The sequence below is a fragment of the Passer domesticus genome, chromosome 16, assembly GCF_036417665.1.
Source record: "Passer domesticus isolate bPasDom1 chromosome 16, bPasDom1.hap1, whole genome shotgun sequence".
Lineage (NCBI taxonomy): Eukaryota > Metazoa > Chordata > Aves > Passeriformes > Passeridae > Passer > Passer domesticus.
Window position 1 is genome coordinate 14,954,745 of NC_087489.1, and position 24,092 is coordinate 14,978,836.

General features: G+C 47.0%; 1 protein-coding gene across 3 annotated transcripts in view; it reads left to right on the forward strand.

The window, feature by feature from the left end:
* KCNB1 (potassium voltage-gated channel subfamily B member 1) overlaps positions 1-12,848 on the forward strand; it is a 99,698-nt gene extending 86,850 nt beyond the window's left edge. For 2 of the 3 annotated variants that reach the window (XM_064392000.1, XM_064391999.1), the window contains exon 3: positions 7,250-12,848. In XM_064392000.1, coding sequence (XP_064248070.1) covers positions 7,250-9,271 — 2,022 coding nt within the window. In that variant the 3' untranslated portion in view covers positions 9,272-12,848. The remainder of the gene's footprint in view (positions 1-7,249) is intronic. The other variant, XR_010348564.1, reaches the window with a different exon arrangement.
* Positions 12,849-24,092: the final 11,244 nt, after the last annotated feature.

The following is a 24,092-nucleotide window of genomic DNA, read 5'->3' on the forward strand; positions in this document are numbered from 1 at the left end:
CCCAGTGTACAGTGTGGCACCATCCTGTATTAACACAGAAACTCTGAATTTAAAAAAAAAAAAAAAGTAACTGAAAAATGCACTGAAAGCCAGTGAGGTGTATAATTTCCCTTAATCTTCAATGCTGCTTTTTGCTATTCTCTTGGATTAAAATCAGATATACCACCTGGCACTGTTCAGCTGCCTCTTACAGGAAACCTTTCTCTCCCCCTCCCCTCTCTGCAATCCCTTCACTAGAAGGCACACACCTGCATTTTCCAGTGCCAGGTGACTTTTGTTAGGGGAAAGTACAAAATACCAGGAAGCCAACCACTAATAATCAAACAGCCCAACCCCTCCAAGAGGCAAAACAAACCCCAGCTCTGCTCCCTATCAAAGTGGCCATGGGGCTTTATGTCTCTTTTCCCTCTGTAAATGACTTTCAGGGGGTGAGAGCAGAAGGGGCTGCCCTGGGAGAGGCAGCTGCTGCTGCTGCCCGGGCTGTGCAGGGCTGCAGGGATGCAGGAAAGGCTGGCAGAGCCGTGGGAGAGCCAAGGCTGCCCAAGCTGGTGTTTGTCCCCTGAGCTTTGGAAAGGTTTGTTCTCCTGTCCACGTCCAGAAGTCAGCAAGCGTGGAGTGAGTATTCCCAGACTGCCAGCAAACACTTCAAAGAGTTTGAGCATTTTCTGAGCTCAAACTGAGTTTAAAAAAACCTCAAAAGAAACACAATAATAAACAAACAAAAAAGAAAAGAAAAGAAAAGAAAAGAAAAGAAAAGAAAAGAAAAGGAAGGAAGAAGAAAAAGTGCCCCAACAAAGAACCAAGTACACATCTTCACAGTTCTGTTTCATCCTCTATATTTATAGCAAGAATGCATCAAAACTCTCATAGTGAGGCAAGATCAAACTCTCTTATTGAACTGCTGATGTAGAGCTGCCTTTTATGTTCACGCAGATTTGCTGTCCACTGGCTCTACTTACCACTTGCTATGGCCCCATGCTAATATGAGTGATTTGTTGCCAAGGATTAGTTTTTAGCAGCTTTTGTAAACAGTTTGTATACAGTTGTTGCTATTTATTAAATATGTGACATCTAATCCAGTGTTTGGTGCTTATAAAGGGAAGAACCATCTGTGCTTGAGATTAAAACACTTCAATCACTTTGTGCCAGAGCTGTCAGCGAGGGTTCCATGCTCTGCTCCAGAGAAAAGCCTTGGGAGCCCTGCCTTGGGAAGGGGGACTCCTGTGTGGACGTGTCCCTGCATCAAAGTCCTTTGTCTGACACAAGGTCTGCCTGCAGACAGGAGGAGGGGTGTGGGCATGGGGGAGAGCTGAGAAGCTGACAAGAAAGCAAAAGGTTTTAGCAGAATAAAGAACTAAGAGCTGGGAAGGTGCTGAGAGCTTGGAGTGATCCTGCAAGTCTGTTTCCCACCACCTGCAGAAGCTTCATAAGTCTCTTTTGAAAAAAAAAAGAAGAATGTTAATATTATAATATATATTATGACAATATAATATATTAACGTAATATACTATATTATATTTCTTTGCAGGGCACTGCAAGGGTAACAGCTGTAATCCCTTGTGTGGGCCTGGGGATTTCCCATCCGTGCCAGAGGTGCCACCAAAGCTCCTCCTGGATCAGGCTGAGTCCAGGCAAACCCTGGGGCACAGCCTTGGACAGCTTGAGAACCTGAATTGTGTGCCCTCATTCCCAGCATCAGTTAAAATAATGCAGTTATTTTAACTGAAACCCAGTGGAGAGGCCCCCAGAACCTGCAGGAGCAGCCCAGGGGCAGCAGCAGCTGCAGGGAGATGAAGCCAGCCCGGGAACAGCCGGGGGACACCTGGGCACTGCACACCTGGGCACTGCACACCTGGGCATCTGGGCACTGCTCACCTGGGCACTGCACACCTGGGCACTGCACACCTGGGCACCCAGCTGGCAGGCCCGTGCTGGTATCATTCAGCAGGAGAGGATATTGCTCCTGCCTTTCTGTCCACAGGGATTTACTGTTCCTGCAGGCTTCCCTGTCTTTTCACCATGCCATTAGTGTGGCTGATGCTGGTAAATGGATTTGCCTCTTTTCCTAACACATTTCTGGAAGAAATGTTAAACAGGTCATTGTTTTTTGCAGGCAAAACATGACTTGAGCTCTGTTCTAATTTCCTCTCTATGTGGCAGCTCAGGATGGTATCAATGACTCGGTAAATCTCCCTGCAGCAAGACTAATTATGCCTTTTGGTGAGAAAGCAGCAGTGGAACTGGTTTAGTCTTCCAAAAAACTCTACACTATAATATGCAGGACTAATGTGCCTCAGATTTGAAAAGAATTAATACCAATTATTCTCATGCATATTCATGAGAGGAAGACTGGTTTAGCAATCAAGCTAATAGTTTTTGCTTAATTACATTTAGCTGATTTCATGCTATCTTGGCATATTCCTGATTGAATTTAACCATTAAAAAAAAACCCTCCCACAACTACTCCTGCAAACAGCAACACTGGGAGCTCAGCATCTCCTGTAAATAGTGTCTGAGGCTGAGCAGACTGCTCCGCGTGGTGGGAGTCGATCACGAGCGTTGTCTCCGCCTGGTGCAGGGTAAAATCCCGAAGGCATCTTGAGAGCTGTTCTCAAGCTCTCGCCAGTGCTGAGCTGGAAGGCAGGCTTTTTTTTTTTTTTTTTTTCTGCATTTTTCCGCTGTATTGTTTTGCTTTTCCCGAGTCCAGACCTCTGTGTGCTTGGGTGCCCGGCAGATGCACGGGGAGGCTGAGCGGGGCGGGGAGCTCAGGAGGGAGGCAGGGGAGCCAGCCCGGGGCTGCGAGCGGAGGGCAGGGAGGGCTCCTGCTCTGACCAGGGCTCTGGGGTGCATGTCTCCCCGCAGTGCTGCTCGCTGGGATCGCAGCATCCTGGGCACGAGGCACGGCCAGGAGAAAAACGGGAAACTTCAGCTTCCATGTGCCATTCATTTGTTTTCTTTTTTTGGCTTCCCCCATGCTAGCAGCAGCAGAAATAGGACAGATGCTTCCCTCTCATCCTCTCCCAAGAACTGTCACTGTGCTGGTGTCTAAAGGCAGTGTATGTTTTTCCAGTTTGCCTTTTCAGTGTATTCATTCATCTATAATTTTCTTCTCCAGCGCACCATTTACATCTGGGCTGTGCTCTGAAAGAAGACTGACACTTTTATCATTTAATGGGGTTTGATAGCTCCCTGACAACTAAACATGTTCTTAAGAGTATTGAAGAGTTTACAGCCAGCTCTGCCTGAAGGCGACTCTGCCCACTGTACCTTAGTCAGCAGCAGCCGAAGCTGCAGCTCTCTGGTGTCTGTGGGCAAACAAAGCATTGACGTAGAATCAGCAGAAGTACCCTCTTTTAAACTAAATAGACTTACTCTCTCATCAGATAAACTTATTACAGCTACAATAAAATAAAATAATTAAACATTACTCAATCTTGGCTTTTCCAGGCAAATGTCACGATGAAGATCTCATATGTTTCCAAAGCAAAACACAAGTGACTTTATCGTGCCTCTGGTTTTGCGGATGTTGTGCTGTGCAGCAGTGCCTGCAGAGCAGAGCAGGGGTTTGCATGGTGTGCCCGGGGAGCTGAGCTGTGTGTGCAGGGCCCCTCCAGAGCACAGGGCTCCCAGGGACCCCGTGGGGACATGGAAAGTGCCAGGTCAGGGAAAACCCTGAGCAGGAACCAGCAGGACTTAAGGGGTTTGGAGATCCAAGGTCTTACATCCTAACATCCTTCCACGTGGAAAAAGCGGATTAAAGGTTCTCTGTACTTCCCTTGCAACCATAGCCCCCCTTTGGCCTCAGCTTGCCATGATGCAAGAAGCAGGTGTTACCTTTCATTATGGCTTCAGCATTTCCTAAAAAAGACATCCTGCAAGCCCAGAGGTCAGAATCTTGACATCAGAAGTGACTGTGTTCTGCAAACTCTTTCAGTTTGTGAATAATTAGGCATTTTCTAGTGAAGAGATGTTTCCTAAAACAAGCCCCTGTCAATAAATACCGCAGACATGTATAGCTGCTGTGAGCAGGAGATGTTATTCCTGTGCAGAATCAAGTAGGGAGGAGACTAAGGAACTCTCCATCTGTTTCTGCACTGTGCAGCACGTGGGATATTGCTCAAAATACACTGTGCTCTGTTTCTCAGAGCCTGGGCAGACAGAGGCTGGCATAGGCGTGGCAGGATGGAGCTGGACAGTCTGACTCAAAGTGTATTGCAGCTTGGGAAAGCAGAGGGGCTGCAGGAAAAATCCCTTGGTAAATGGAGCATATGAATGAAACCTGGTCCTGGTGCCAGATTTATTCTGCAGGCCTTGGTGGAGCTAAAAAAGCACATTAGACAAAACCATTATTGAACTTCTTGATTACATAACAATTTCCTCATCGTATTTCCAAGAATATCGAATCTATATTCAAACACCCTCCTACTCTCTCCCACACACCACCCCTTCTCCTTGCTATATCAGCTTCATTACCGAGTATGAAGACAGAAAAAGTATAGGGCACGTTGCCACGAGCAGAGAGATCTCAGATGCTTACCCTGAGATTTTAGAGCCATCTATGGGATTGGGACAGCCAGTTCTCATAAATTTTAATGGCCTTGAAAGTCTCCTGTCTTATGCCTTTATCTCTGTTGGGGTTTTTAGCAGAGCAAAGAAAACAACCAAGCAATAAATATCACCAAAGCTCAGTGCTGGGTTGGTCCCTGCTGCCTGGAACTCCCTGTGCCACCTGCGGGTGAGCACAGGCTGCTCCTGCAAGGAGAGAGGGAAGCTCCTGAGCAGCTCCCTGTCCTCTCCCCAGGAGGAGCACAGACCTTGCCATCACAAAGGAGGAACCTCTGGGGCCACTCTCTCCCAGCAAGCAGGATCAGGCCCAGGGCAGCTGGTTATTCCTGAAAGGTGGAGGTGGAGGGGCATTTGGGGGGGATTTTGGAGGAGGTGGGGATGAAAGGCTTGCCAGCATGGCACATCCGTCTTGCCTCAGGAAACAGCAGTTGCACAAACTGGCTACACTTGCTCCCAAAATCAGCTTGCTTGTCTCATTTGCATGTGTAATAACCAGTGTGTATGTACAATCATGCTAATCACTTTGAGGCAACTGCTTTAAATTAATCCAAAACTCTGCCCTGCCTGTTCTTGGGTTATTTAGCTTCCACAAGGGAACCATAGCAGCAATCCAGGGATTCACTCCACCAAAACCTTTGTGAAACAGCTGATTTAGTGGAGGAGAAGTTTTTTCCTGAAATGCGAGATTTGGGGTCAGTGCTCTGGAACAGGGACCACAGGTGCTTTTTTGCAGTGACTGGAAGAAAGACTTCCAGTTTTGTAAGAGCTGGAGCCTCATGCACTGCACAGGGATTGTTTCTGCTCGAGTCAAAATCAGTCCTGTTGGCTTTTCTTGTTAAAGAGAGGTGAGCCTGGAAGAGTAGAGGCAGGAGGAAAGGGCAGGAATGGAATGAAAAGGCTGCTGTGATGCAGAACATCCCTGGAGGCCTCCCTGGGAGTGTAAACGTCTTCCCTCCAGCTTTCTGTCTCTCGTTACTGACAGTGGAAAATACAAGAGCTGCCAAGCTAGAGGTTCAGTACAGCCAAGATGGGAAACCTTATTAGAGAGACAGATGGTGATTTCTATAATCTGAAATCCCAGACTGTAAATACTTTGGGACAGAGCCCTGTGCAACTGAACAGTGCTAAAGCCTGACAGCAGCAGCTGGATCCAGTTTTCTGTGCACAACTGCTCTGTGGGTGGCTTTTAGTGGATGGTGGATGCTACCAGGACAAGGTACCTCTTACAGAAGGAGAAGGATCTTCTAAACCCTGCTGGAGATAGTCCATCTCAATTTCATGTACTTTCCAAGTGAAAAGTCTGGAATAACTGAGGACAGTCAACTCACATTTAGAAGTTTTTCTTAGCCTAAGAAGATTCCCAAAGATGTGGTTGCAGTAGATGAGTAAGGGGGAAAATCTGTGTCTTGGGAGCACAAGTGACATCTTGCTGCAGCTTGTGGGAGAAATGATAAATGTCTGTTTATTGCTTAGCTTTGTGGCTAAATCTCCTAAACCAAAATCAAATTTTACCCTTAGATCTCCCAGTTTATTTATTTATATTAATCTGGCATTGCCTTGATCTTCAAAGCAGGAAGGTATATCAAAGGAAACAGAAGGTTTGACACCAATTACTGCTGCTGGATGCCATTCACTGCATAAAGATGGAGTGTTAATATTTACACTGAAAGTGAAGGAGATAAAACCCAACAGGTACACACATCTAAGCCTACAAATAAGCCCTTCTGTGTATAGTGGGCACAGATAAAGCCAAGCAAAACTAATTGAAATTACCATTGCAAATATCCCAAACACCTTCAGAAATGGTGGGTTGTAAACAAAGAAGTGACAGCAAAACCACCAAAAGAGCCTCTAGGAAAGCAAATCAGGCTCTCTGCTTCTCAGGGGTAGTGCCTGGTCTCCAGGAGAGGGTCTTTTGAAACAAGCCACCATGAAGAAGTAATTAACATCTAAATTTCCCCACACTTCACCATGACACACTTGATTTACATTTTATTCTCTTGAGTTTGAGATGAGTGAGGCCCCCAGTGACTGGACCTGCCCTGCCTTGGCTGTCTCAGCGTTGTCCAATTTGGTTTGCTCAGATTCTTGCTCTCTCCTCCAAAAAACTCAAAATGGCTTAGAAAGCTTGGTGAAGTTTTCATGTTTTTCACAACCGTCAAGAATCGAATTAGAGATGAGTCATTAAACAAGAGTGTATTATTTGTATGCTTATGTAGTAGAATTGTACACACGTCTCTGTAATTAGCCATCAGCACCCCAAATTACAGCAGTAACCATTCATTAAATGGAGGACATCACTCTGATCAAATCATGTATTCACAATTGCATTCCTTCTTGCTTAAATTTCAGAGTTTGTTGTCCAGATGGGCCTTGTTGGGCACCTAATTAGTAGTTAATCAAAAGCTCCTGCTGCTTCACAGCCCTCCTGGCATCCTCCTGTTCCTGACGTGCTCCTTGACTGCTCAGAGATGGAAGCACAGGAGTCGAAGTATGCCACTGCCATAACTAAAACTGCTTCCAAAATAAACTCAGCTCAGGATGCATTGGTTATCCAACTTCTGTGTACTGAGCAAAATGGGTCTTGCAACGTGTGAGTGAAAATACAGCCATGTGCTAACGGCAGCAAGAGACAGCGTCGTGTACTCTGAGATTAACTCACTGTTTTCTCTTTCCTTTCCAGATTTTGGCAATCATTTCCATCATGTTTATTGTACTATCTACAATTGCCTTGTCCCTTAATACACTTCCTGAGCTACAAGGTGTGGATGAATTTGGGCAGACCACGGATAACCCCCAGCTGGCCCACGTGGAAGCGGTGTGCATTGCGTGGTTCACAATGGAATACCTCCTGCGCTTCCTCTCCTCCCCTAAGAAATGGAAGTTTTTCAAAGGCCCGCTGAATGCTATAGATTTGCTGGCCATCTTACCCTACTATGTTACTATCTTCCTCACAGAATCCAATAAAAGTGTACTGCAGTTCCAAAATGTACGAAGAGTGGTCCAAATATTTCGGATTATGAGGATACTCCGGATTCTGAAACTCGCCCGGCACTCAACGGGTTTACAGTCCTTGGGCTTTACACTGAGGAGGAGTTACAATGAACTTGGATTACTCATCTTGTTTCTGGCTATGGGCATTATGATCTTCTCCAGTTTAGTGTTTTTTGCAGAAAAGGATGAGGATGATACAAAATTCAAGAGCATCCCAGCTTCTTTCTGGTGGGCAACAATCACCATGACAACAGTAGGCTATGGAGACATTTACCCCAAAACTCTTTTGGGTAAAATAGTAGGAGGACTGTGCTGCATTGCTGGTGTGCTGGTGATAGCTCTTCCCATCCCAATTATTGTCAATAACTTCTCAGAGTTTTACAAAGAGCAGAAGCGGCAGGAGAAAGCCATTAAGCGCAGGGAAGCTCTTGAAAGAGCAAAAAGAAATGGCAGTATTGTTTCCATGAACATGAAGGATGCATTTGCCCGTAGCATAGAACTCATGGACATTGTGGTTGAAAAGAATGGAGAAAGCATAGCCAAAAAGGATAAAGTTCAGGACAATCATTTATCTCCAAGCAAATGGAAATGGACCAAGAGAACACTCTCTGAAACTAGTTCTAGTAAATCTTTTGAAACTAAGGAACAAGGATCTCCAGAAAAAGCCAGGTCATCCTCAAGTCCCCAACACCTGAATGTCCAACAGCTCGAGGACATGTACAACAAAATGGCAAAGACTCAGTCCCAGCCAAACCTTATCACTAAAGACTCCAGCCAAGCTGGAAAGCAGAAGGAAGAGCTAGAAATGGAAACCCTTCCCGGCCCCATGGTGCCGCTGCTGGCCACTCGCACGGACGGGATCGTGGACATGAGGAGCATGTCCAGCATCGACAGCTTCATCAGCTGCGCCGCCGAGTTCCCCGACCCCGCGCGGTTCCCGCACAGCCCGCTCACTGCCCTGCCCTGCAAGGGCAGCATCAGCGTCATCCAGGAGCAGAGCCGGCCGGAGGCCAGCGCTGCCAGGTACGTGGAAATGAACCCAAGCTCTGAAAGCAGCCACCGCTCCGCTTTCTTCATTGAAAGTCCCAAAAGCTCCATAAAGGCCAGTAACCCTTTAAAACTAAGATCTCTGAAAGTCAACTTCATGGAAGAGGACACCAGCACATTAGTACCAGCATCAAGTGTACTGAGAACATATCCAGACCCTCTCAAGAGCCGGGGCGCTGCTGCTGCTGCCACAGACACTTCCTTACTCTCTGACAGGTCTCTCATGAGCCCAGAAACCTCCATCTACACAACTGCGAGTGCAAGAACGCCCCCAAAGTCACCGGAGTCCCAGGCAGCCATAGCTTTCAACTTCCACGATGCTGGGATACACAAATACATCGATGCTGACACTGATGATGAAGGTCAGCTGATGTACGATTCAAGCCCTCCTGGAAATGTGAGTCCCAAGTACAATGTTGCAAGCAGTGGCTATCTAAAGCAAAAGGACCATGTTTATAGAACAGAGAAGAACCATCTAGAAGCTGCTGCTTTGCCCACCTCCCCTAAGCTGATAGGGCAGAACTGCATTTACTCTATGGAAGGTATCACTGGAAGAACCCAGGGCAATCAGGAAACTGTCAGACTAGAAAATCACATTTCCCCAGAAGTCCATGTATTACCAGGCAGCGGAGGACATGCTAACACACATGATCAAAGCATCTGAGGTGGGGTCTGAAAGAACTTACTGAGAGTTTAAAGGAATATCTTCACAGTCGACACAAACAAAAGAGCTTCTGCATGGCATGAACTTGGCTGAAACAAGCCACCTGTTTCTAAAAGTCTGGGGGAGGTCCAGTGTGGGTTTGTGAAAATGTCCTTCTCTGAAACAACTCTAAAGACATTGCCCACATCAGTCCAAAAAATGATTGCAAATCATGATCACACATTGATCTCCTTTCATGTTGTCCAGTGAAGCCAATGTGACCAAATATCCATCCATTCCCCTTGAACGCTAGAGCTCCTTTTGGAAATATTAACATCTGATTTGCATTAGTTCCATAAAGGATGCCAAGGCAGCCAGATTTGAACTCTGGAATAAATTGCTGGGGTTGGTATAAAGCTTTCAAAAACACAATGCTCACTGCTTCAGGGCAGCGGTTCCCCACCTACAGCTTTCTCTGATGGATATTATGTTTAAAGGTAGCAGGGAACACTTGCATTATTGGAAAATCCAAGCGAAAAGCATTCGAAACAATTAACGGTCTAGAGAAACCAATTCTGAAAATGCTCTTTGTGTGTTTTACAATCTGATATCCTGTAGGACCCGATATTTTCTTTTGAAATATTAGCAGGGTGAGTTGCACCACTTGTATCTGACTCCAAACATGCCCTAGGACGCAGTGAGACTGGCACTTGCCCTCTGCTAGAAGCCGGTAGCTGCCCCGGGGCCAGGCGTGGCCCGGGAAGGCGCAGGAGCCATGCAGAAGCAGGAGACCCCGAGGCGGCGCAGCCGAGCCCGCCCGGGCTCACCGGGGCCGAGCCGTGCCCGCCCGGGATGAGCCGTGCCAGCCCGGGAGGAACCGTGCCAGCCCGGGAGGAGCAGCCGAGCCCGCCCGGGATGAGCCGTGCCCAGCCCGGGATGAGCCCTGCCCACCCGGGAGGAGCCGTGCCCACCCGGGAGGAGCCGTGCCAGCCGGGATGAGCCGTGCCCAGCCAGGATGAGCCGTGCCGAGCACTGCCGGGCCCCGGCCGGGAGAGGAGCAGGTTGGTCCGATGCTTTTTGCGCCCAAGCAGCGCAGTGAAAGATATGCAAGTGTTACATAAATATGCAAAAAGAGGGATTCGTTAGCGACCCGTCCCAGGCCTGGCTGTGCTCCCTCTCGCCGGGAGAGGCTCCTGCAGGGCCGTGGCACGAAGCAGCTGCGAGAGGCAGGAGAAACAGGCCTGACGTTTTAGTAACATCCAGTCATTTTTAAATGAAACAAGAAGATAAAGAGGAAAGGAAAAAAAAAAAGAGATCTGACCATTTTAAGTGAACAGAACTAGCAGCCACCAGCCTAGGTTTTTAAAATATTATTGTTTCAATAAAGTTATGTCAAATTGCGTAGGAAATAATTTGTCTTTGGTTTTTAATCTTGGGGTTGGGGGGAAAAGCACTTTATGTTGACTTTTTGTTGTCGTTGTTGCAATGCTGGAGTAGGATAGCAGAGTGTAACAATCAAGCACTTTAAACAAGCACTACTTTAATTTGTGCCTCTTGTTGTGACTGTGATTTGTTACAAGCCTGTAGCAAGTCACAACTCGTCCTGTGATAACTGTGATGGTAACCTTTGATGTTGTTCTCTGTTCCTACTGTAAAACTCAGTTGTAAATGACTCCTGAGCGTTTCCTGAGCTGACCCGAGGCAGCGGGTCCGGCGTGAGCCGAGGCACGGGACGTGCGAGCAGAGGGGCACGCGTGGGAGGGAGACCCCCGAAGCCACTCGAGTCCGCTGCATTTCGTTCCTTCCTGTTGTGAAAATCAAGTGTTGGTTAGTCCTGAATGTAGCCGCGTGTCCGTCCCGGCCGTGCAGCACCGTCTGTAACCCGAAATCGTGAATGCAGCATGTACGGACAAAAGCAATAAGCACATTTCTGTTCAGGAGCCAGGCGGGCTGTGAGGATGGCTCTGCCCGGAGCTGAGCCCGCGGCGCAGCGGCGGCTGCGCTGTGCTCGGCCGGACGGGGACGGCCGGGGGAGCGCTCGGAGCCCCGCGCTGTCCCGGAGGGTGGGAGCACAGCCCGGGCTGTCCTGCAGGATGGGAGCACAGCCCTGTCCCGGCAGGATGGGAGCACAGCCCGGGCTGTCCCGGAGGGTGGGAGCTGTGCCCGGGCTGTCCCGAGGGTGGGAGCACTGCTCGGGGTGTCCTGGAGGATGGGAGCTGTGCCCTGTCCCTGCAGGGAGAGGGGAGCTGTGCCCTGTCCCGGAGGATGGGAGCTGTGCCCTGTTCCTGCAGGGAGAGGGGAGCTGTGCCCTGTCCCGGAGGATGGGAGCTGTGCCCTGTCCCTGCAGGGAGAGGGGAGCTGTGCCCTGTCCCTGCAGGGTGGGAGCTGTGCCCTGTCCCGGAGGATGGGAGCTGTGCCCTGTCCCTGCAGGGAGAGCTGAGCACTGCCCTGTCCCTGCAGGGTGGGAGCTGTGCCCTGTTCCTGCAGGATGGGAGCTGTGCCCTGTTCCTGCAGGGTGGGAACTGTGCCCTGTCCCGGAGGATGGGAGCTGTGCCCTGTTCCTGCAGGGTGGGAGCTGTGCCCTGTTCCTGCAGGATGGGAGCTGTGCCCTGTCCCGGAGGATGGGAGCTGTGCCCTGTCCCGGAGGATGGGAGCTGTGCCCGGGCTGTCCCGGCAGGAGTGAGCAGAGCCCGGCAGGGTTTGAGCTCCCTCCCGCTCCCTCCCCCGAGCCCGCTCCGCCGGGCAGGCAGGGCTCGGCCGTGGAAATCCAAGTGTACTTAGAGGAACCGATGTGTTGCTGAGATACTGGCTGAGATTGAGTCGTCGCGAAAAAGTGAAAAGTAACTTTCCAGCAGATAAGCTTTAAATACTGATTTATTCTGCGGCTTTCTGAGGCCACAGAGCGGCAACAAGAAATCTTAAAGAGAACAGTCATAATATAATCTCTGTGTTTCAGTGATCAGTCATGTCTGCCATCAGCACAAATGTAAAAAGAAGAAAAATCAGGGATTTTTTTTTAAATAAAGTAATAGTGATTTCCAAGTTAAATATTTTTAGAGCTGATGCTTTCATGTGGAAAAAAAGTCATATTTTACATGTCACGAAAGTGAACGTATTTAAATATAGCCATATAGTGTAGTATTTACCACACTCTCATCCAAATTGATGTATTTGGTTTATAGATGGCACTGACAAAAATGTATAAATCAACAATTCTATCATTTTTTATCTGACAGTCAACTGGTGCAACTCTCCTTGTAACCAAAGGCCCTCTGTCTGCCTTGCGTGATCGCTCATGACACGCACCTTATGTCATCTATTTAGTCCTACCTTTAAAGTAGCATTTTACTGAGTAACTTTTGAAAGTCAAATTCAAAAGTATCATTTAAAAAAATCTTCCTTTTAAGTCTCAATAGCCAAAGTCCTATAGATTTCTTATAGAAAGCAAATAATTTAAAATTGAGCATATAATATGCTTGAAGAGCATTTCTCTCTTATTTGTGTACAAAGATGTAGCTCTCATTTTGTGCCCAATTAAAAAGGAAGTATGTTTAATTTATTTTAATGAAATAAAGTCTGAATATGAAGTACGTATCTATATATGTGTGTGTGTGCATAATACACATATATATGATGTAAGCACTGGGAAATCTACTCTAACCTAAAGCCGTGGTAGACTAAATCTGTACTCATTGCAAAGGAAAGGCAGTGCTTGGAAAACATAGTGCTCACAAATCCTATAGGTCCTAGAAGGACAATTTAATTTTTGTTTGTTTGGTACATGTTTCCCAAAGTTCATAGTGGTTGGGGAAAACAGGCAACATCTCTTGCACCGAGCTAAAGGGGGTGGTTTAATCTCTGATGTTTGGCATTCAGGTCTGCAGATTTACTGTGCACCAAGTAGCAAGCAAGCTGGCAGAGCCTCACCTGCTGCTGCAGGAGACATCACACCTGCAAGGACTCTCTCTGGACGTGTGATGTCTGCACTTGCTTGTGTCTTATGCCATCAACATCACTTTTAACACATACCTACAAATATATATATAGAAAACACACACACACACACACACTCACATATATATGTATATCTATAGATATATATATATATATATATAGATATGTGGAAGGAGAGGGTGCAGTTTTCTTAACCAGGAGGCTAAAGATTATTTGAGTTTTAGCCTTGAACAGAGGAAAAAAGCAGTGACTTTGCAGTAGATTTCTCAGTGCCTTTTCTTAAAAACTTCACCTAAGCACACTTACGGAAAAAAATCCCAACCCAAAACAAAAGAGTCTCCTGTGAAATCCACATTTTTCTCAACAGTTTGAGAGTCAAAAAAAGGTAGAAGAAAGGAAAAAAAAAAGGCAAGAGAGAGGAAAAGAAAGCCATGGAACGCACATTCCCCTCCTGAACACGGCGTGTGTCGGGAACATCTGCCTGGGTGAGCCATGAGAAACATCTGAGGCCGTCAGGTTGTTGGCAACTATGGCTGTGATAACTGTAGCCTTTTCTTCCCTTGCAGCTAATAAGAAACACATTTCTAAGGAAAACAGTATTCTCTTCTGTAAAATTGTAATGTATTGTTAATATTTGTACCTACTGTATATTTATGTCTTGACAGAATCATGACCGGTACAGTTTATAGTAAATAACGAGGTTATGTAAAACTCATCACGAAGACAAGGTTTGCAAAGCCCCGTTCTCCCTGCTGGTGAGCTCCCGAGAGCTCCTCACCCAGAGCAGCCCCTGAGAGAAGCAGCCGGGCGAGGAAGGCAGTGAGGCATTCCCTGCCTGTGGGCACGGGCCACCAGAGCTTCCCCGGGCTCGGGTCAGCCCCTCCCCAGCCCTTCTGCACAGAACAAGGCATTTGGATCACCCACTTGGGGAGAATATGGCTTTGGACAGTTCTTGAATAAAGTACAGATGTTCTACTCACCTCTGTACCTCCTGCTTGCCATTGTGTTGGCTCTATAAGTATCTGATGTATGGAAAAGTCATGTGACTTTCATGCATTCCAGAGTAGTCTATTTTTCTGTTCAGATTAAAAAAATTATATATATATATAAATATATATAAAATATAAATATATAACTGTATTTTTAGCAAATTTATAATAGGGCAATCAAGTCAGATTTCTTCTTTTTGTATTACAGAATAATATATTAGATGTTCTCTCAGTGTTCATTTACACAGCTGATCCCCCAACCTTTTTGTTGTTGTTATTTTCTTTTTTTCTGATGAACACCTGCAACATTCCTCCTGGAAGTGCATCTGTGAAGGGTCATGGGGTTTGTCTGATGTTGTCATGTTTTCGTATTTTCCTGTTTGTGGTACTTTAACCAGGGACTGGCTGTGGGAACTGAGATGTTCCTGCTGAGAAAGGTGGAGCAGGCCAGACTGCCCTTGGTGACAGCTCAGGAAAGGTCACCCAACACCCCTGGCTGCAGTTTCTCCAGATTTACTTCGATTAAGCTGAGATCAGAAAGAAGAGAAAGGTTTTGAATCTAATTGTCCTAATAGTGACATGATGGAGTTGGGATAAACATCAAAATCTAGGCTCTTACTCAAGGCAGTGACCTGACAATGCTCAGGCACCTTCAGAGAAGTTTTTCCTGGATTAAAACAGAAGTGTCCAGACTTTCATTTCCCCCTGGGTTTTGGAATTTTTATTTTTGGTCCCAGAGAAAATCAGGAAATGAAAAAAAATTGTGGAGGAATGAGAAACATAAACATTCAGAAAGGAACCAGATTTTTATTAATTATGGTAAAATCTGTCCATATTCCTGCTTATGTAACGATGATTCTTTGCTCTTTGTAGCTGAACTCACAGCTATGTTCAGAGAAATTTAGTGAAAAGCCCATGAGATAAATGCTCATCCTGAAGCTATCTCATGGCCTGCTGAAGTCCAGCAGGATGAAGAGCTTCAGAGCCACTCTAGCTCTGCACAGACATTTCCTTCTGATTCAGCCCAGCAGTTTGGTCAGTGACCAAGCTTTGGCCAAAGATGGAGTTTTGGTTCCATTTCCTTTTGTTTGTTTGTGAGCTTTTCTTACACGTCAGCTGTAATAGCCAATAAACCTGAACCAGGTGTAATTTGGAAGGGTGTGTGTTTCAGAAAGCATCCCTCAAATGAAAGGAATAACCAGTAGCCCCAGTTTAGCATGTGACTATCAGCAAGGCCTGTTCTCAAATGAAGGTATTAAAGTTGAGTGGGATTTTTCTTTCCTAGGAAACAATTAATACAACAGGCTGCCATATCTATTGTCAGCAATGACATTAATCCCCTCAAAAGGCACCTTGCATGTCAGCAAGTTTGTTAGAGCACAGCCAATAAAACCACAGAAAGCTTCTCGTCAGAGCACTCTTCACTTTGCCCTCCCACGCCAGGACAGGACAAACACCACCCAGCCCTTTGAAGAAGAGGTGTTTATTTTCCAGCTGCATCTCACACCCCATGCTGATCACATTTAGGCTCTTGCACTGAAACTTTGTCTCGGCCAGGCAAAGGGATCCTTAGGAGAATGGAAATTCTGCATCCAGGGTGTGTATCCCGTTCGTTGCTGGTGTTACCTAAGCCACAAGAAGTGTCCTTTGACACCAATGGTTGGGTGCCACAAGTGTTCATATCTGTAAATACTACTCCAAATTTTGCTTTGCTTGAATCTGGCTTCATTGCACAAGAAGTTTTCAGTCTTGGAGGTTTAGAAGAGAAAGCAAAACCTTCCTTCTTCCTTTTAACTAGAAGTAATACTGTTGAAGCTCTGTAGGACTGAACAAGGATTAACCTTTATTTTTAAAGAGGTCTTTCCAAGACTGCCATGACACTACCTTCAAAAATTAATAATAAGGCTGAACCCCATGCAAAGACCCCTCAAAACTAGAGCCTCATGAAAGCCAGGGAGCCAAATTTATATGAAATGCCAAATTATTTGCTGCTGTAAGTTAAAGCCCACTGAGGCCAATGGAGCTGTGCCCCCTTTAGATCAGTAAAGAATTTGGCCCCATGTCTCTAAAAGCTAATGGAGCATTAATAGCTTTGTATGGCCTGAGGGCTGGAGGTGTCTGCCCACAGCACCTCCTTGGAAACCAGCGGTGAGGGAGTGGGAGGCAGGGGCAGGTCCGTGAGAGCCTGGGAGGGGAATCCCTCGGGCAGGAGGGTGGCAGTGACTCCAGGCGTGGCTGAGCATCCCTCCCTGGCAGCTCGCTCCCCGGGCTGAAGCCGGAGTGGCTCCCAGGCTGGCGGGTGTCTGTGCCTCCAGCAGGACCCCAGCCCCAGGACAGCGCTCTGCCCTCAGCCCTCGCTGGAGCTGGGGGCACTGACAGAGATGGGCCATGGGCCACTTGAATTGTGGCACAGCCCCTGGTCCTCTTGGTAATCTGCATTTAAGAATATTCATCCGTTCTTCTCTACTCTGTATTTTCATTTAGGAGCTCTGCCATTTATGACTCTTCTTCCTGTTACGTTTTACTGCCTCCACATACTGTTCACCACACGCTGGCTCCCACAGCCCCTGGATTTATTTTGTTTATGTCAGTTTCGTTGCCTTGTGAGGAACGTTTTCTTTCCCCACTCTGGCTTTTTGGTGGTCAGTGTAGAAGATCTTTTTTGCATTGAACCATTCCCCACTGCTGTGTTTGGGGGGAGGGTGGGGGAGCAGCATCTCCATTTTACTTCGAATTTTAAAGCCATGATACTGCACTCAGAAAGGCCAGCCACAGCTACGACCAAACTCGCTTTCCAACTAGATTAGCATCAAACAACACAGCCCCGGTTCCTGCAGCAGACTCCTGCTCTCTGCTCAGGCCAGTGAGGCACTTTGGAACAGGGAGGAAGGGTCAGCCTCGGTGCTGCTCAGCGCTGGTCCCCTGGGGCCAGCCCAGGCCCCCAGTCCCAGGAGCTGGCAGAGGCTGCCCGGGACACCCCAAAGGGCAGCCACAGGCACCCGGCCTCACTGCCACAGGAAAGCTGAGGAAGAAAGTGATACTTAATGGCAAATAAAAACTGGAAAATCTGTTTCCTGTGTCTCTGCTGGTACGTTTAGATGGAATTGCTTTTATAGCTGGAAAGTGAAGCTGCCTGTGCCCCGGGAAGGGCAGTCTGGGGCCGGGTTCTCCCTGGCCTGGCACAGTTATTGTTGAATGTGGGCGATGGGGAATCAGTGGGAGCCCAGCTCAGGGGCTGTGAGGAGGGGCAGTGCTCGTGCCCAGCACATCCTGCATGCCTTGCACAATCTCTTCATTGGGCTACATTGGAATTCACTCAGTTATGTTGGTCCAATGCACCAGCAGATGTTTTCTTCCCTTTTAAGAAATGTTTCAATGCCCTGGCACTTTGGGGTGATTACAGCAACATTAGCCATATACTAGTGTACTTAGAGTCTTACATTTTTTGTAACTTTGATTTAGTCATTCTTTGTTGAAGTTTATTGACCTCTCCAGTTGTTTCTGTAAAACAAATTATTAAAAAAATCCGTGTCTTTATATGCATGTAATAGTATGAAACTGTGATCAATGTGTGACATTCAGAAACTGTTCTGTCTTGTAAAATATGTCCAAATGTCTAAGGGTTTTAAAGCAATGGTCCCTTACTACAGCCTACAGAAATAAATAAAAAGGAATGGAAAAATCTAAAGCCTTTATTGCTCTGTTTCGTGGTCACATGTACTGGCCAAAAATGTCACTCCTCTCGTGCTGCTCCCGCCCACATCCTCAGGCACCTGTTCTCTCTGGCTCCATCAGAAATAACCTCACCAGCCTTCCTCACCACCTGAATGCATTTTCCTGTGATTGTTCTTACTTAGGTTGAGCTAGGAAGCACACCGCCCTCTAAAGCACCTACAAACCCACAGTATCTGTTATTTGAGCACCCAGAGCAAGGTGGTGCTGCCTCACACCGAGCAGGAGGCAGCCAACAGCCCCAAGGGTGACCCCAAGGGTGACCCCAAGGGTGACCCCAAGGGTGACCAAACAAACCCTCTGGCGAGGGAGGGCACGCCCAGGACAGGGCTCTGAGTCCCAGCAGCCCCAGGCCCTGCTGGGGCCACGGGCACTGAGCTATTTCTAATCCTTGCTTCAGTAAACCCAGCAGAGTTTTTCCAGAGCTCAGCTGGGCATGCAGTGCTGGAAGCTGGGCTGGAAGAGCAGCACAGCCCTCCGGGGATGTCCCTGCCCTCCCAGGGATGCTTCCACTCCCACCTGACATCATCCTGGGGAACCAGACCCAGAGAGGATCTTTGGGCATTTCAGCACAGATAAACATGAACAAAGAGTCAGCTTTTCAATACATTTTGATCATTTCAGAAGAGAAAGTAATAATATAAATAATTTACAAGGGATTTATAAAATATGAATTAGATTCTTCCATACGGCCTCTTTCTACTTAGTTACCTTCCTTCCCACTTTCTGTGAGGAAATTGGGCTACTAAGAGATGCAACATCATTATTATTCAGCAAGCAAGAGCATTTAGAGGTAACTTTGCCCCAGAGTATCATTTTCAACCATCCAGGCACAAGCTGAGGCTAATGCGTCACTGCAATGAAAGTTTGTGGTTTCTGGCTGGAAACACAAGTACAGAGAATTAACCTGAGTCCTGAAAAATAAAACCAAATATGTGCAACACTGCATCATTGACTTTAATCTTTATATAATTAAACAATTAACCCATGTTGCTAATAGAATTTTTTAGAATTTTATCCTTTTATTTGTATCTATATACATTTATTTATCTATCTATTTGTTTTATAGATACCTATCTATAGATATATAAAACAATAGAAAATAGATTTAAATTTAAAAAAAAAAAGTTTACACATTGCTATACCCAGTACCATTTTTCTAATGCAAGCAGACATGGTCAGTAATAATTGAAGCTAAAATGAATTGGTCTATGTGCAAACCCAAAATTACATAATGTAAAATGCTGTTTTCATGCCTTGATGATGATTAGTCTTAAAATGAGCCACACAGTGATGCAGCTTTTAGCACTGTCCTGAAAGATGAAGATTGATCCAGGCATGAGAAAGTGTAGATTAAGAGCCATGAGGCTTGAACACAGCTATCAAATAAATATACAAAGTATTTCACCGCTTTCCAAAGGTCTAATTGACCAGAACAATCCATGGCTTTCTGTGTTTGTTTTTCACATCAGTTATTTTGGTTTCCAGTAACATTTTCAGACAAACAAATACTTCTGAGGCATTTCAGTGTGGAGGAGAATGGCTGCATGGAAAAAGCAGACCACCAGCTGCTCCCCTGGGAATCCAGCAAAAAGGAACAGTTGATTTCTTATTAATGTAAATGAGCTTGTTTTCTGGGTTGCTTTCAGACTGAGTTCAGCAGTTCAGAGCCTCTATTCCAGGAAATACAGAATTTACGTAACAGAAATGAAGAGAAAGTGAAGGAAGGTTTTTGTGAGTGCCTGTTTCCCAACTAAATACTTTTGCTATTCTGGTGTCAGGGTGGATGGGTGGAAGCTGAGATGGGATGTGCTGGGCCATAACCCGAGCTGCAGGAAGATTTTATAGACACTGAGGTATTTAAAGAGGATTTCCAGGTCAGTCAGACCCCATACTGTGTTGCAGCTTTATTAATATATGCCTACATGAGGAAAAGTTTGTGCAACTGACACTCTCATAAATTCCAGAATAAACTCAGCAAACAGCATTTCTAGGACTGCTCTGCAGAGAACAGAAAGCCTTGAGGACAGGCAGTCCTTCCCCAGGGCTGCTCCTGTGAGGTTCTAGGCTGACGTGGTCATTAGCTGTGAGGCTGGGAATGCCTGAGCTCTGCAAAACCCCTCACAAAACACACACCTGCTTCACAGGAATAACTTATCGACATTAGTCAGTGATCTGAGACCTACATGGGGTATTCAGCAAGGTAATTAGGAGTGTGGCACCAGGTAGAAATATAATTTAATGGAAAACAGAGTGAGAAATAATGAGCAAAACTATATTAATCCTCCCATATCTTGTGTTACACAGGAATTATTGGTTTTATTTCATTCTGTAGCCCTTTTATTAGGGAATAAAACCAGAAATCTCTCACTCTTTCTTACCCAGTCCCTGTTCCTCATCCTGCTTCCAGAACAGGTACCCTGATCCTTGCCCTCCCAGGGACAGTTCACCTGCACAGCCTCACCTGCACATCTGTCTTGGCAATGAGGGATTTTACAGCAGCTGAGGCTGAGAGGTGCCACTGCCCAAGTCCAGGTTGTGGAATGCTCTCTGCTTCTGAAAATTAATTAATTCTGGATGGCCAAAACAGGGTGCAAGTGACCCCCTCCAAGACTGATGCCAAGGTACTTACGCCAGGAGGGGCTGGGGATATTCCCTGGGAATATCTGGGATATTCCCCAGACTTCCAAATCTCAGGCTGCTGTTTTAACTATTAAACCTTCTTCCAGGAGGGGGAAGTTAAAAAACCTCTGCTGGAATACTGAGCCCACACACCAGACACATTAAGTCCGTCTGTCCTGTTGTGTGTCTCCCTCACTCTTCCTTCAGAGAAGAATCTCCCAGAAGATTTACCAAAGTTTTTTTTCATATCATTCTCTGCCTGGAACGAGAATTTTCTCCAGCATGGGTGACAAAGCCTGGTATCTCTCCTTTCCTGGCTGTTACTTAAGGTATAAGATCCATATCCCCAACACAAACCATGCTGGGACTTCTAATTGGGTTTTCCTCCCACTGTAACTCCCTCTACCATCTGTTCCTCTTTTTCTCTCAGATGATACATCCCTCAGTCACTGAGCAGTGCCATGGCAAGCCACCAGCCCTGGAGACTGCCAGAGCAGCACCTTCCCTCCTCCCTGTGCCCCAGCCTCAGCCCTGGGAGGGAGGTGGGACCTCAGACCCCGGGACAGGGGGATCGTGTGCTGGAGGGTCACTGCATTCCAGTCCCCATTCCTGGCTGGGTTTTGCCTCCAGATTTGCCATAGGATTTCTTTGAAAAGGAGGCAGAAACCCCAGTGCCTCTGAAGTCCAGAGCAACCCTGGTTTTAAGCAGCAGCAGAGCTATTTAACCTCTGACACGACCCATTTTTCTGCTTAGTTGAAATGGCCCATCCCCAGCTAACAAAGGGCTCTGGAGCCTCTCTGCTGAGATAATTGGTAGCCCCAGGCTTCAATAGGATCCAGGAACTGCTTTCCACTGCTTCATCTGGGGAGACAGTAATCTGTTGGAAACATGGCAACTTCTTCTGGCCTCTTTCCAGACCTCCAGTCATGTTAGAGTTGAGCTACAGCAAATGAAAATACATTAGAATTTTAAAATGGTACATAAGTGATTCTTGCTCATTGGGAAACTTGAAGCTAATGTTGCCTGCAGCTCATACTAGTGTTTTCAGAAATAATTCATTAGCTGCAAGAATCTTCTCTTATTTCTTGGGAAATGAAACAAAAAATCAGCTGGTTTACTTTCCTTGTGGATCGCTTCCTTTCCATCTCCTTCAGCACTCTCCAGGCTGCAAAGCTGGGACAGGAGGTCTTAGAGGCCGAGCAGACACAGGTGAACTCCCAGCTACCACAAGATGTCCCTTCCACCAGCCCTCCTGCTTTACTCCTGGTTTTCAGGGTTTCTGGACCCCACCTGGCAGAGGAGCAGCAGGAGGGGGCTGCTGGAGCTGCAGGTGAGAGGCACAAGGGCTGGTGGGATCAGGGACACTCTCCCAGCAGAGACCACGGGCCAGGGGACCTGGCTGCTTTCACCCCAGTAATTCTTACAGCTCCATTTTTCATGGGCTAAGGAAGACCCAGGAAGACTTTTTTCCTCTTTTTGGTCCCAGAAGAAAAGCAATACATGGAGCTCAACGAGAGAGCAAGAGAGCAGGGTTTTGTAGATTTTCTCTCAAAGGAAATGAGGTGTTGAAGTCAAGCTTCACATGCCAAATATTCCAGTCAAATATTTCTCATGTCAGAGAAATACAAAACTAATTTTCTTGTAATCTCTGTAAGGCTCTGGAGAATTGAAGGCCTTTCTGAAAGTCATGAAGACACCAAAAGCTCTGAGCTAGTGCACCTGCCCTGGCTGCCCCTGCAGCCCTGGATGAACGCCCCTGGCTCTGCACAGAAGGGCCCAGCCCAAGCTCTCCTGTGGCTGCAGAGGGAAGGGGCACTGGCAGTGAGAGTGGGAGCCTCTGCCCAGCTGGCCCGTCACACACATCTCAGCTTTGCTGACAAACTTAAGGAATGCTCTTTTTCCCGGGATGAGGAATTGAAACTTCAACGTGTAAGCAAAGCCTGGAAAATGTGTGAGTGGTTTGGCTGCTGCCTGGAGAGCCTGGCTGAGCTGCTCACGCCCAGCACAGCCCCTGCTGGGGCTGCTCCTGCAGAGCCCCGGCACAGACAGAGCCCTCTGCTCTTCCTTGGGGTGCCCACCCCCAGGGGCTCCCTCCTGGGCTGCCCGTGCCCCCTCCCCACGCAGCAGATGTGTCTGCTGGCATCTGGAAGGGAGCCCACTTTTTCTCCTTAGTGGTTTGACACAGCAATTAGATTGGGTTCAAGTGCTGGGACTTTACCACCTGTGCTAATAGCCAAAATTGCTTTCAAAGATAGACTGCAATGTTTGGAATTTGCAGAGAGATTGCTATCCCTTTTAATTACATTTTCTGTCTCTAATGAGACAATTATAAGCATTTCAATAGCTCCCAGTCATCAGCTTTCCACTGTATGAGAGCATGGGAGAAAAGGCATCCTTGCCACCCCCTTTTCTTCCCTCTCCCACCCTCTGAGGTCTTTGAGCAATTCACAAGTGTGTCCTGTATGTTCACCTCCATCCTGGCAGCACCCAGGCTGCCCAAAGCTGCTCCTGGAGCCACTGCACTGTCCCAGCTGCTGCACCTGAGGACCACCCCCCAATTCAGTGACCTTCACAGGGCAGCACACGTGCACAGAGCTGCACACCCCACTCACTCCTCTTTCTCAGCCCAGGTCACAAGTCTGAAATCAAAGACTCTGTCCCTAGCATGGAGAGGAATTGTCTCAGAAGCAGGAGCAGCACAGGAGGTGCCTGCTGGGCCAGCACCAGTGATCTTCTCCCAAAGGTCAGTTCAGCATTAGAAACTGTCCTGGAAAATGAACTGGAAGCTCAGGTTCCTGCTATGTGGTACCTGAGCACAGAAGGGCTGGTTCCTTCCAGCTAGAAATCCCTTCTGCCCTTGAAACCAGAGCTTTTTAATCTAAGCAGCATCAAATGTTGTTATTGTAAGATTGCATAGCTCTGCAGATAAATACTGCATTTAACATTCCCCTGTAATGAAGTGAAACACTCTGGTCAAGAATGGAAGTTTATTTAAGGCAATATAAAAATATTGCCATTAATCCAGGATGCTTGTACCCTACAGACCAGGATGCTGGAGAACAGCCATTGTGAGCAGGATTGATTTAAAGGCCTCTCATGTGCAGCTGTCAGGGAGCCACAGGGCAGCTGACACAAACAGATGACACACAGATAGATACATACGTGTGCTGGGGTATCTACAGCCCCGTGGGCTGGAGCCAGCAGAGCACAGAGCAGAAAATGCAGGAGCAAGGGTGAGAACTCGACCAAGACTCAGCTTGGGAGTAGGAGCAGCAGAGTCAGAAGCTCTCAGGATGCTTGCCCAGCCCTGTGCCCCTCTTGCCCCACACACCACAGGGGAGATGCACATTCCTGGGGCTGCAAACATCACCCACACTGGAGATTTCTGCACTGAGATTCCTTCGGGACTGGCATACCTGGTTTGTGATGCCAAGAGACCAGGGAACAGAGCTGGGTCTTCTGGAAACAAGGAATTTCCAGCCAACCTGGAAATATCAACTGATTTTCAGACCAAAATAATTTTCTTTACATCTCTGTTTTTGCT